This window comes from Arachis duranensis, chromosome 2 (genome assembly GCF_000817695.3).
Source record: "Arachis duranensis cultivar V14167 chromosome 2, aradu.V14167.gnm2.J7QH, whole genome shotgun sequence".
Taxonomy (NCBI): Eukaryota; Viridiplantae; Streptophyta; class Magnoliopsida; order Fabales; family Fabaceae; genus Arachis; species Arachis duranensis.
Window position 1 is genome coordinate 93,754,083 of NC_029773.3, and position 14,238 is coordinate 93,768,320.

General features: G+C 31.1%; 2 protein-coding genes across 2 annotated transcripts in view; both read left to right on the forward strand.

Annotated features, from left to right (window-relative positions):
- The window catches only part of LOC107463647 (magnesium transporter MRS2-I-like), a 26,621-nt gene extending 21,132 nt beyond the window's left edge, over positions 1-5,489 (forward strand). Inside the window, exons 9-10 of the mRNA XM_052257996.1 lie at positions 4,432-4,554; positions 5,211-5,489. Coding sequence (XP_052113956.1) covers positions 4,432-4,554; positions 5,211-5,291 — 204 coding nt within the window. The 3' untranslated portion in view covers positions 5,292-5,489. The remainder of the gene's footprint in view (positions 1-4,431; positions 4,555-5,210) is intronic.
- A 2,468-nt stretch (positions 5,490-7,957) lies between these two features.
- Positions 7,958-12,650, forward strand: LOC107463653 (protein SIEVE ELEMENT OCCLUSION B). Its single transcript, XM_016082488.3, has 7 exons — positions 7,958-8,462; positions 9,510-9,590; positions 9,894-10,327; positions 10,421-10,515; positions 10,696-10,829; positions 10,992-11,477; positions 11,741-12,650. The coding sequence occupies exons 1-7, from the start codon at positions 8,244-8,246 to the stop codon at positions 12,380-12,382; spliced, it is 2,091 nt and encodes a 696-aa protein (XP_015937974.1). The 5' UTR covers positions 7,958-8,243; the 3' UTR covers positions 12,383-12,650.
- The last annotated feature ends 1,588 nt before the right edge of the window (positions 12,651-14,238 follow it).

Here is a 14,238-nt window from a genome sequence, read left to right on the forward strand (position 1 = left end):
TTGGGGGGTTGGTTTTTTTTAGGGTTTTTACCTTATCGGTTCGGTTCGGTTCGATTGAGATTTTCATGGTAAGAACCAAAAATCGAACCGAACCGCAAAAAACAACCAAACATGTTTTTTTTTCCGGTTTTTGGTTTTTTCAATTCGGTTTGTCGGTTTAATTTGATCCGGATCGATTTTGAACATCCCTGCTGCTGAACGGATGGAGGTGGTGGAGAAATTGACTCTAATAAAGCAGCTGAATTTTATACCATAATTAAATACAAAATGCTAAATTTTAAACCATTCCATTATTCTACAAATATAAACTTAATAGATTTTCGTTGGCTCGTTCGAAAAACATAAAATATTTTTTAAAGGAAGAGTATATGGAACCAACTCTAAATCAGCTAAGAATGGAACAACTTAATTAATTATAAATATAGTAATTAGTTTTATTTATTTATGATTTAAAATATTGGTTATTAAATGTTTCACTTCATTTAAATTAAAAGGAGATACGTTTAGTATCATTGTAACGTGAATCACGGAAACTGACAGTATCATTGCAACATGAATCGCGGAAACTGATTCAATTAGCTTCCGTCTCTCCACCCTCCTTTCCTCTCCAAATGCCTAAAACATGATAAATTAGAAAATAGATTCAGAACCATCCAATTTACAAAGAAAAGAAACATCCTAATACCTAGCATAAACACCATTCATGTAGGAGTTTTGAATTTACCCAGAGGTATTTAGCTGATTTTTTACCGATACCCTTTTGATTCCCTAACATTGTTGTTTTCCAAATTATCGTTGTCTCTTCCATTATCTTCGATCTCCAAAATTATCCCACCCATTTTTTTTCAGATCCTAAACTTTAATAACCTTTCATCGTCATCACCACCATAACAACAATAATCACACCACCAATATCATAATCAACATCGTCATTGGAGGGTTGCAGTTGCTCCTCTTGGACGTATGGTCGTAGAGATGATGGCTCTTTGTCCTCTTTCTTCTATGGCTTCAACCCCATCGAAGCAAGAATTTTGCTGCTCCACTTGGACGTACGGTCGTCGCAGAGATGATATCTCCTCGCTCTCCTTCTTTGGTTTCAACCCCATCGAAGCAAGAATTTTGGATTTGCAGCATATTCTTCAACCCTCCTTCTTCTTTGAGTTAAAGGAGCAACTTGGCCATTATTGAATTGGAGAATTTAAATAATGGGTCAGGGAGCAGCATATTCTTTGCTTTCTGCAAATTGAGATTTTTTTTTACTTGAAGATTTTTCCTTTTTTTTTCGGTGACAATGATGATAATGGTGGTGTTGTGGTTGTTGTGGCGTTAAAACTTGTTCTTGCTGAGTTTAGCCGGTGTATAGCTCGTCCGTCGATGAATGTCTTCAAGCTTCTCGTCGGGATGAGTTATACGTCGGCAAGGAGAGAACAAAGGGGTGGGTACCTGCAAAAGACACTCCGACGCTCAAGTCAGTAAGTGTTTAAGAGGTATAAGAATAATTCTATGAATATAGAATGTAAGACATGAAATAGAAATTATCATGTGTTGTGTGTAATAATTCTATGAATATAGAATGTAAGACATGATATAGAACTTATCATGTCACTCTTTGAGATTAGATATAGAAGATTTCTTTTATAGGCATAGAATTGATGAATGATATTCATGTTATGACCGTTTTGTCATTAAGATTGAAATGATGGTCATTAAGTCGGTAATGAAGGTGTCAGTTACAAGCAAAAGAATGAATGATAGTTAACGCCGAGTTATAACTCATAATGCATAATAAAGACTAAGTTATAAGGTGACGGATCACAGCCCCCAAGCTTTGTCCGTCGATCATATGATCCAGGCTAAGCTTAGAAAATAAAATGAGTTATAACTCGGTTAAAAGATGAGTGAATAATGATATGGTGAGCCCCCAAGCTTAGTCGGGTTATTATGTCGGCACTTATTCAAAAAATAATTGAGTGATAAGAGTCATTCAATCAAGATAGTTGTGTGGGGGATACTTTTCCACTTAAGAACAATTTTAGCATTTGATTGTATATGAACTGAAAAGTTCAGAGATAGATATCCATTGACGGAATCGATTGTATGATCCGAGGATATAATGGTTAATTGTCTTGGGAATTTTCCAGCCCACAACAACTTATTGATAAATTTCTCGCTCAAAGCAATTAGTTATTGAATATTTACAATTTACAGTGAAGGTTTGACATGAATAAGATAAATTGAGAAAATGAATAGGTATAAAGTCGCAACATATATTGAATAATATATATTGTAAAAGTAAAATAGTTTGATGCACCATTGACGATCATTATTGATCGGAATTTCTTTAGGAACTTCCTCGGGTCTCCGAGTCCATCATAAGGCGTGAGGGTCAATGGCAGAGTGAACCTCTTCGCCAGTTCGAAGTTCATTACTTCCTCTGTGAAGGGGCCTACAGGGTCCTCGGACTCTTCTTTCTTGTCTTCGGGCTGCTGCTCTTCGTGTCGAGCGGTTTCTGAAACATGAGTCGGTTGGGACTGATGTTCCTCGTCTTCCACCTTATAAATCGAAAAATAGAGATGACTAATATAAATCGGATAACAGAGTGACTGTTATAGATCGGCAAATAGAGATTTTTGATATAAATCGACAATTAGAGATGTAAAGCAGTAAGATAACAGTTATTGATGAATTATACATTTAGTATAATGTTTCTAGCAGTTACAGTATGACGAGGGATATTCCTCGTGTAATAATAGTAAATTGCCTGTTTAATTTTTTACATTAAACAAATAGTAACATAAAATTTAATAGCATAAAGTAAATAGTGCAACAGTTATATACAATTGATATATAATTAATTTTTTGATAGAATCCAATTTTAAGATTTAAACTCATCATTATTGTCATTTAATTGTATAAATGAAATTATTAAGCAATAGAATATAATACATAATGAAATAAAAATGCAATTGACATGGTTATATGTCATTATTGTATAGAACATATATTGAGGTTTGAATATAACTAATAAATCAGTAAGTATTAGTTACTCAAAATATAAATGTAAAAGTATGTTCAATAAAATATATAATTTTACTTGTGTAAATAGAAAACTTTGAAAAAAATAAACAAATTTGATAAGTGAATTTGTGCTCGGATTGATTGAAAACTGAGTTTGTTTCGGATTGATTGAAAGCCGAGTTTATTCTCGGATTGGTTCATTAATCGATTATGAGATGTGGAATATTATGATACGTAAAAATGAAGCAATTTGAATGTATAAAATATATACTTTATAAAAAGTTACGATAGATTAAAATTTGATAAGAGGTATTAAAAATCTTAAACAAGATTGTTGAGATTGGTTCAAAATTTTGAATGTAAATCAAATTTTATGAATCTAAGGGGAGTGGGAATGATTTTACTCGTCCCCACAGACGGCGCCAATTGTTCTTGCTGAGTTTAGCCGGTGTATAGCTCGTCCGTCGATGAATGTCTTCAAGCTTCTCGTCGGGATGAGTTATACGTCGGCAAGGAGAGAACAAGGGGGTGGATACCTGCAAAAGACACTCCGACGCTCAAGTCAGTAAGTGTTTAAGAGGTATATAATAATTCTACGAATATAGAATGTAAGACATGAAATGAAAGTTATCATGTGTTATGTTGTGTTTATAATAATTCTATGAATATAGAATGTAAGACATGAAATGAAAGTTATCATGTGTTATGTTGTGTTTATAATAATTCTATGAATATAGAATGTATTCTGTATTATGTGATATAGAACTTATCATGTTACTCCCTGAGATTAGATATAAAAGATTTCTTTTATAGGCATAGAATTGATGAATAAAATTGATGTTATGACCGTTTGGTCATTAAGATAGAAATGATGATCATTAAGTCGGTAATGAAGGTGTCAGTTACAAGCAAAAGAATGAATGATAATTAATGCCGAGTTATAACTCATAATGCATAATAAAGACTAAGTTATAAGGTGACGGATCAAAACTGATTAAAGTGATGAAGATGGAAGGTTTTTAGATTCGAGTAAAAATGGATGGTATAGTTGCAGAAATTGAAGAAGAAAGTGGAAGAGTTAAAGGGTATTTTAAAATATTTTAGTGCTTTTTTAAAGGATTCAACAAAAATTTTATTTTTGGATATTTTTATCAAATAAATTTTTTTATTTGATGGATACAATTTTAATTTTATTTTTTTTACGAATAATTTTGTTAATATTTTAAATATTTATGAATAAAAATAGTCGTTTTTTCTTTATTTTACTTAATGTCCTTTACATTCCTTTCCAATCCCACGCCAGAAAGTTTCAGCTAAAAACTGTTGATTGAAAAGGTTTTCATCGACTTCTTTATTATAATTCGGTTCAACAAATTATATTTGTGAAGTTATATTTTTGTATATGGTATGCAGTGGGAGCTCGTCCTTAGCTCAGGAAATCTTTGTTTAGCTATCTTTGCGTTGATGACCAATGATATATTTGGCTTGAGTTTTCCGTACAATTGGAATAAGAACCATGGTTTCATGTTCAAATGGGTATGCACAGTTTTTATTTTATTTTTAATTTTATGCACATACATGCCTGAGATGACTATAAATTTGGTGGTGAAACAGTTATAATTTAAATAGCATAACTTTTTTATACTCATTTAAAAGTTGTTGATTCGAGTCTCTCCAGCTTTAAAAAAAAATTGGTGGCTATGATGGTTACACATTTTGACTTAGGAACCTAAAAACGTCATGCGGCCAAGTTACTGAAGAGTAACCGTAGAGATGTTATCGCGTGGTTAAAATCGGTTTTTTATGAAAATTGTAGGGCATAAGTGGTAATTTCGGCTTGCAATTAAGTGAAACATAATTTTGTATGCACCGTATATTTTGAGATAAATCTCGTTAACGAGTGAATTGAATATTTGTACAATATATATAATGAGCTGTTTATTTGGTTTAATTTGAGTTAAAAATGAACATACAAGATAAAATACTATTAATTTATCAAATACAATACATTCATACTATTTAAAATAATCATCCGAATATCAGAGATAATAAACATTTGATATCGTACTGAAATCGAACACAATACAATTCAATGCATACATTGTACCCTATACTTCCTTTTTTGAGATTAAGTTTTTAATTTTTTGATGTATATAATCTAATAGAAGTTTCCGTGTATGGGTATATGGCAGGTAATAATTGTCACAGCAATATGCACTGCATCTCTGTTTCTCACAATTATTGCTTATGCTCGCAAGAAGGGGTTACTTTGATAATTTTAAAAGGTAAAATATATAAACCAGCATGCATGTAATTAGAAATCTCCTTCCAAGTTTTAACAATTATCAAACAGTGGTTATAATCCCTGAAATTATATTGCGGGGCCTTGCATAGTTTTGTAACAATTACTGATTTATTCGTAACTACTTCTTTAGGGCTGGGGGCTTTACATGGAGTATAACAACTTTATAAAAGAGCTATTCGAGCTTATATATACTGCAGTAGTTTAAGTATATGTTAGCATCTTAAGTATTAGTTGAATATTACTTATATTTTTTAATCGTTAAAAATTTACGTACAATTTTTATATAAAATTTATTATTGGGAACTGTGAGATAATAATTTTATTAATATATTAAATTATGTAATAATTTTTAACTATAAATTTTATACGTAGACAGTTGTATATTTTTTAATTTAGATATTATTGTTGCTTTTTAATTAATCTTTTTGAAGTATAATTCATCCGGTCTTTGTTTGAGCTTGATCTCTTTGGAATAGATGAGATATATTTTGCCTGATGAATAAAACAGAATATAAGTACATGCAAAAGGCATTTGACACTTAAGTTAGTTTCTAATCTTTTTCAATTTAAATTTAAAAATGAGATTTCGGATATAATTCTTTCATAATCAATATATAACATTAGGAAAAGTATATGGAACCAAAAGGTTACCAGCCAAAAACTAAACAAAACCACATTAATTTATATTAATTATTAATTTTAAATTTTTTAAATTCAAAATTTAAAAAATTTAAAAAATTTAAAATTAATTAAGTAAACCTAATTAAAATCTATAAAAACCTTCCTCTTCTCTCTCACATTAATCTACTCACCTCTAACAATCACACACAGACCTCTCTCTTTCAGCAATGCTGCTGGAAGCGCCAGCGACTTCCATACTTTCCGCGACGCCCTCAACAAGCGCATATAAAGTTTAACATCTTGAAACCCTCCATCTGTTGTTTTCATTGCCTTATCAGATAAAAAGGGACCTAACTTACTGCAGAAATCATCAGTGCCGTTGCATCTCCAGAAATAAATTTGATGTGTTTTTGTTGATAATTGAATCTTTTTTACTGTTTGTTCAAAATTGAACTAATTTCGATTCATTTGTGAATTAATTGAGATTCACTTGATGCTGCTGATAAGTATTGACCAATTTTTTTATTCCTTAAGTAATTTTGGTTCATTTCTTAGTTTAATTGAGGTTCATTTAGATCCAGAAATAAATTCGATGTGTTTTTGTTAATGATTGAGTCTTTTTGACAGTTTATTCAAATCTGAACTAATTTCAGTTCATTTGTGTGCTAATTGAGGTTCACTTGATGCTGCTGATAAGTATTGACCAAATTTTTTAGCAAAGAAGAATGAAATTATTCATTATCACTTTATTCAATTGCATTAGATTCCACTCCATTCCATTCAATTAGTTCAGTTTTGAACAAGTAGTAAAAAAGACTCAACCATCAATAAAAACACATGAAATTCATTTCTGGATCCAAATGAACCTCAAATAAACTAAGAAATGAACGGAAATTACTTAAGGAATAAAAAACTTGGTCAATACTTAACAACACCATCAAGTGAACCTCAATTAATTCACAAATAAACCGAATTCTAAATAAGCAGTCAAAAAGACTCGATCATCAACAAAAACACATCCAATTCATTTCTGGATCCAAATAAACCTCAATTAAATTAAGAAATAAACCGAAATTACTTAAGGAATAAAAAATTTGGTCAATACTTATCAACAGCATCAGGTAAACCTCAATTAACACACAAATGAACAGAAATTAGTTTAGTTTTGAACCAGCAGTAAAAAAGTCTCAATAATCAATAAAAACACATACAATTTATTTATGGATTCAAATGAATTTCAATTAAACTAAAAAATGAACCAAAATTACTTAAGGAATAAAAAATTTGGTCAATACTTATCAGCAGCATCAAGTGAATCTCAATTAATTCACAAATGAATCGAAATTAGTTCAATTTTGAACAAGCAGTCAAAAAGATTCAATTATCAACAAAAACACATCAAATTTATTTCTCGATTCAAATGAACCTCAACTAAAAGGAGGAAAAGAAAAAACACAACAACAACAATAAAAAAATGACGATTGAGAGAAAACACGTGAAGATCATAAGAAGGAACGCAAAGAAGAAGGAATGCGAAGACAAAGAAAAAGGAAGAATGTAAAGAAGAAAGAACACGAAAACGAAAAAAGATATGCTTGTGTTATTCAAGCGCGTGTGTACACGTTGGTGTAATGAAAGTGATTTACATACAACTCTTTAATAGTTTAATTACTCGGGAAAAAAAAAAAAAAACTCAAATAACGTACTCCTCGGCTTCATCACAGTTGGGTAAGTTGTTACACAAGGAACGAAGGACGACGAGATTCGTGATGATGTCCATTACTTGTTGCAATCTTATAAGTATTCTCCTTGTTCTAACCTTTTAGTATTGAATATTCCTTTCTTGAAGCCAGAAGGTCTAATTTTGATTTATCAAAAGCAAAAGCAAAAGGTGCAGGATACATATCTTGTAAAGAATTGTATTTAAAAATAAATGCGAAAAAAGCTGCAGGAAGTCATCATCACAAAATGGCAATACTATCCCAGTATCCCCTACTTATCTCACATGCATGAATGACGGATAAAGCATACAGTGTTACTGATATTGTAATTAAGACGGGGCAAAGAAGCCACCGGCAAGATTTGGGTGAATATATGTTTATTCTTTTTCACTTTAATCGTATGACTATCATGTACGTACGTACTGTATGATCAATCTAGATAGCTTAGTCCACTCCTCATAAATAGGCCAAACAACCACGGCAATTAAGAGCAAGGCAACAATTTCACTACTGAGATAGATATATACTTATCTAAATTTAATTTAAGAGAGTATCACATCTATATCTGATCATCAGATATGTCGATATCGTCGGTACCAGTTTCCAGTGCGCACCTGCAGCAAGCCAAGGCTTCGCTATTGGTGAACCCATTGGCTTTGACCGATGATCAGATCCTCGAGAGAGTTTACATAACTCACGTCCACACCGCTCAAAGGTATGATGTGGATTCCATTTTCAACGTCACTTCAAGCATTATCAAGCGTTCCACGGTTGCTGCTGACACTGCTGTTGTTAAGGTACTCAAATGAATTGTCAAAAATATCTTTTTTTTATATATTTTGTATAAAAGTATAATTTATTTATTTAGTCATAAATATTTTATATAAAAAAAAAATTCTACTTCTCTCTCTTAAAAGATGTTAAAATGATACTTTTTATTTCTCTATTTGTAAAATATACATTTTCCTTATTTATAATTTTTAAAAAATTTCACCTTTAATCTATTTTAAATTTTTAATGTAAACTAATAAGGTTAATTTTATCTATTTCTTTAAAAAAATAAATTATTTTTTACCAAAATATCTCTTAGCAAAAATTTTATTTTTTTGTCATTAAATTTTGTTTACCAAAATATTCAATAATAAAAAAATATCCTTTAATAAATTATTTTTTATTGACTAAATTGTATTTTTACCAAAATATTTTTTTAAAAAAATTAATAATTAAATTATTTTTTTAAGATATTCTTCAATAATTTTTTAATTATTAAATTGTATTTTTAATATATATTAATTGTTATAGATATTAACAGTGGTAAAATTTTTTATTTAATAGTAAATAATATATATTAATATAAAAAATTTAAAATGCATTAAAGAGAAAGTTTTTTAAAAGTTACAAGGGAGGAGAATGTACATTTTACAAATAGAGGAGATGAAAGTATCAGTTTAACATCTCTTAAAAAAAGGAATAAAATTTTTTCTTTATATAAAAATAACACTTTTATAAATATATCAAAATCTAATTCTATAATTAATCGTTCGAAAACTAAAAAAAAAAATTTACATAAAAATAATTATAAAATTTTTATTAGAGTGGAATCCATGTTCTCTCCCCCTTCCTTTCGCGAATTGTAATATACATGAGATTATTATGCACACAAAAATGATATTAGGGTTTCTTCACATTTTTTTATGTAATTTTTTTTATAATATAACAAAATTATTTTATTTTTTATTAATCACTTTAACATAAAAAAATAATACATAAAGCATTAATATATTATATATTATTAAGAAAAGCAGAGCAATTTTTTAATTATTTTATTATTTGTTTTATTGCAGGCTGGTAATCTGATAGAGGACAATATTACCGTGTCAACTTTCAATCCACCGTTCCAAAAGCTGAAGCGTATTGTTTCTAAGGTTACTCTCCCACTATGGCACTATATGCACGGAAACAATCCATATACATATATAATTTGACCCGATTTTATGCGTTATAATGATTTTGGCCACTCTAAATTAAACCAGTCATTAAAGAAGTGTTAGAACTTAGTATGTCCAGTAGTTTGAGAAAAATAAAAAATAACAACCGAGTAATTGAATCGCGAAATTAATTAAATACGAAACTCACCTTATGAAGAAATAAATAATTAAATCGATCCTACACAAGATTACTTTTATGCCAAATACAATAATAATAACTTACGGGCGGCTACGTTATAGATGATGAACACACCTCATGGAGAGCATTACGCACACGAAACAACAATGTGGATACTTGAAGAGCTGAAATCCTACAGCTGGGATGGAAAAGCGGTGTTAACACTAGCCGCATTTTCGATGGAATATGGGAACTTTTGGCACCTTGCGCAGGTTCCAACCGGGGACCAGCTCGGAAGGTCATTGGCTCAGATGAACAAAGTTCATAGCATCGAGAGGAACAGACAAGCCCGAGCCGACTATAACATTTTGGTCAAGAGCGTATTGTTAGCCGTTGAATGTATCACTGAGTTGGAGAGGCTCTCTACCAAAGGTTATGACTCAAAGGATGTGCCCGCCTTGTCCGATGCCTTGCAAGAAATCCCTGTGGTTGTCTACTGGACAATCATCACCATTGTATCTTGTACTACTCATATTGATTTTCTCATGGGTGATTCGTAAGTTCTCTCATATCAGTACAAGGCGTTTACTTGATCACACTTCAATTTATATAAATTATATTACTTCAATTGCTTAATTGTTTTCTACAGGGAAGATGGAATTGAAATATCGAATTTCGGTAACAAGCTTTCCTCCATTCTTAGCAAATTAAAGGCGCATCTGACAAGAAGCAGAAAAGAAATAGGTTACGTCGTGCTTAGTGAATAGTTTATTTATTTTATAAACAATAATAAAACGGTGCATATGCATTCATTGTTATCACTATTGGCGTCGACGGATAGATACATATAACAAATACATTATTAGTGCGTCATGCTGATAAATCAATAAGTGATTAACTCTATGCTCTGTTTATTGCAAACAGGTGAACTAGAAGATTACTGGAGGCGTAAGAGGGTCCTTCAAACACCTACAGAAATTGTAGAGGTTTTGAAGGTTCTGATCTTCCACAATGAAATTCAGGACCCCCAAGTGTACGAGGGCTTGAATAGACAAAGGGTGAGTATTTAAGTATATATGGTTTCCATGACAAAATATATCGCCTAGCTTGTACCGGAAATTTTTTTTATACAATAATTAGAGACAGAGCTATTTACTCAATTTAATTTGAATTAGGTTCTTATTTCCTTTTAATTTATTGTTGTGGGGCAAATTAAACAGGTTAGCATCGAAGTGTTTAGGCAGAAGCATGTGTTATTGTTCATTTCAGGCCTAGACAGCATCAGAGATGAGATTCGGCTTCTACAATCTATATATGTTGGATTGCAAGAAGATCCTAAAGATGTCAAGGGATACAGGAAAGAGGATTTTAAGATATTGTGGGTGCCCGTGGTGGATGATTGGAACCGTCTTCGCCAGGCAGAGTTTGAGAACTTGAAACTTGACATGCAATGGTACGTGGTTGAGTACTTCCTGCCCTTGGCGGGAATCAAACTGATAAGAGAGGACTTGAACTACAAGAATAAGCCTATCATCCCTGTGTTGAACCCTCAAGGTAGGGTCGTCAACTACAATGCAATGCACATGATCTTTGTGTGGGGCATCGATGCCTTCCCTTTCAGGCCCTCCGATGATGAGCTACTTACACAGAAATGGAACTGGTTCTGGGCCGAGATGAAGAAAGTGCATCCAAGATTACACGACCTTGTAAGTTCTACACTACATGTGCCTGCATGTTGCACATATCACTTCATACGTATACAAGTTACAGAGATGTTTGCATGATCTATTTTCTGTGTACTCAATTAGCTTCATAATCATTACCTGGTTATTACCTGTGATGTGACGAATCTTAACTAATTAAGTGCAGAAAATGAGTTCATTTCCTTCTATCAAAACTTTACAAGTTAAATAATTAATATTCTATGTGTCCGCGTGTTGCTGTGTGAATTGAATACTATCGACATCAGATTAAAGGAGACAGTTTCATCTTCATCTACGGAGGTGCCGACGGTAACAGCAAGTGGATGCAAGACTTAACAGTGGCAGTAGAGAAAATGAAAATGCATGAGGTTATCAAGAAGGCAGATGCCATAATAGAGTATTATCCATTTGGAAAAGAAGATCCTCGGATTGTTCCCCGCTTCTGGATTGGGATTGAGAACCTGTTCGCGAGCAAGATTCTGAAGAAGCGCAGAGATCCCACCGCTGAGGAGATAAAGAGCTTGCTCTGCCTTAAACAGGACCAGCTGGGATGGGTTCTACTAAGCAAAGGCTCAAATGTGAAGTTGCTAGGTCCCGGGGAACCCATGCTTGCCACTGCCGCCGAGTTTGAGATATGGAAAGACAAAGTGCTGCAGAAAGCAGGGTTTGACGTGGCTTTCAGAGAATACTACGAGAACAAGCTTCGGGATTCACCTGCCCAATGCGCTCACATGCAATTGGCTAATTATCCTGCCGATATTCTTGATCCCATAAACTGTCCAGACCCTATGTGTGGACGAACCATGGAGATAGAATCTGTTCGGTACAAGTGCTGCCATGGTCATTCTCATAAAGCCGAACCTACAGAGAGTGGTGATGTGATGATTGAGAAGAAGTACACTTCCTGATTAATTCCACTACTAAATTACTGGTTTCTGGAGGAATCCTATAGTTAATTTGGTATTTGTTTGTCCAATATGTTCTCCCCTAGTTTACTTGTTTTTCTTTTTATGCCTTTCTCTTTTTATTTTCGTGTGTTTGCTCTGCAGTTGTGCTCTAGGTGCCCATCAATAATGTGTTTCGAATATGTTTTCTTTGTAGGTTGACTTAAAATATGTTTGTTACTTCAGTGATATGTTATAACTAAATAAATAATATAATTATTATTAGTGCAAATTTCAAATTTTAAACTCTAAATATTAAAAATACTCTAATATAGGTGGTGCAAATAGTATATTATGACGCAAGCAAAGACATTATAAGAGTAATGATGCAAGAGTATGGATGAAAATTGTTCACATCATATCCAACTTATATAAATAGACATTTATATGTAAAAAATCATTAGATTAAAGAGAATAAAAGACAGAGACTACTCAGAATTCAAAAGTTCAGAAAGAAAACATAAAGAAAATAATTCATGCGATTCTATAGTTTGATGTAAGAATTCTTCCCAATGAAAAAAATAATATAGAGATCGATCTCTCCTCTAGAGAGAAAAAAAAAAGAATTGAAAACTTTGTAACACAAACTATCACATAAAACAAAAGTTTCGTTACACATTTAAATATTTTTGTCAATTAAATCTAATTAAATTGGTATAAGTCTAACAAATATAATGATAAATCTAAAAAAATTTAATAATAGAACAAAAATATGTTAAAATAAATTTTGTTCAACAGCGATATATTTATAATTTAAAATTACAATGATGTATAATTATAATTTTTTTTACATATATTTAGAATAATTATGTATAAGAGTTAAAATAAAATAAACTACACTACTAACAGATAAATCAAATTTAACTACATATATAACCGAAAACAGCACCAACTATAAACATATTAAACTCAATTGCATTTGCGTCTCAGACACTTCTTTCGCAATTAAATGAAAGACTCTATTCTCATCATTTACTTTTAGTTAGAAACTTAGAATTGCTTTAAGTTCTTAGAGTTGACGTCTCTAATTAGTGGAACTAGACTTAGGCCCGTTTGGAAACTTTAGAAATAACTTTTTTTAATTTTTGACTTATGAAATGTAATAGTATTAATGTTTAATGCAATTTTCAAAATCAAATTGTAACTTTTTAAGAAGCTATTTAGGAGCTTATAGAGAAGTTAAAAAAAAATAACTTCTTTCATAATACTTCTACTTTTCATCACATTTCTATAAAATAAACACTTTTAGAGTTAAAAATTCAAATACAAAATAACTTATTTATAAGTTACTTTTAACAGAATCATTTATTGTTTAAGTTATTTTATCAAAAAAAGTTTAATTAAGTTGGTTACCCAAACTGGACCTTAATAGACAAAAGATAAAGAATTTTCTTAGGTGTATCAAAGTATTCTTATTTATAACAATTTATCAAGTATCACCATCAAAATTTGGTGTATAGTGAAAAATTTTTTATACCTTATTGGGGATGACTAGTCGTAGATAAAAAAATTATACTTAATCAAAATAAAATTTAAATTTGCAATCTCTTTTTCTTTATTATCTTTATATTTCATTGTTATTTATATTTTAAATAAATGATGTGAAATTTTCAACTCCTTGCAAAATGATAAGAAAAAGTATAGTTTTTTGAAGATTTTTTTTTTCGGTTCTTGTCGTTTCTGAAATTCTTCCAACAGATAAACATACAAAGTTTTACATTACTTAATCCTAAAGCCTAAACCCTAAAAATCCTAAAATCCTAAACCCTAAACCTAAACCTAAACCCTAAACAATAAAATTTTTAAAAAATCCTAAAATT

Bases quoted from the DNA above. Each gene is read 5' to 3' on its own strand.
- LOC107463653 (XM_016082488.3), top strand. From the start codon at position 8,244: ATGTCGATATCGTCGGTACCAGTTTCCAGTGCGCACCTGCAGCAAGCC. The intron at 8,463-9,509 runs GTACTCAAATGA...GTTTTATTGCAG, and splicing joins CTGACACTGCTGTTGTTAAG to GCTGGTAATCTGATAGAGGA. The intron at 10,328-10,420 runs GTAAGTTCTCTC...TGTTTTCTACAG, and splicing joins GATTTTCTCATGGGTGATTC to GGAAGATGGAATTGAAATAT.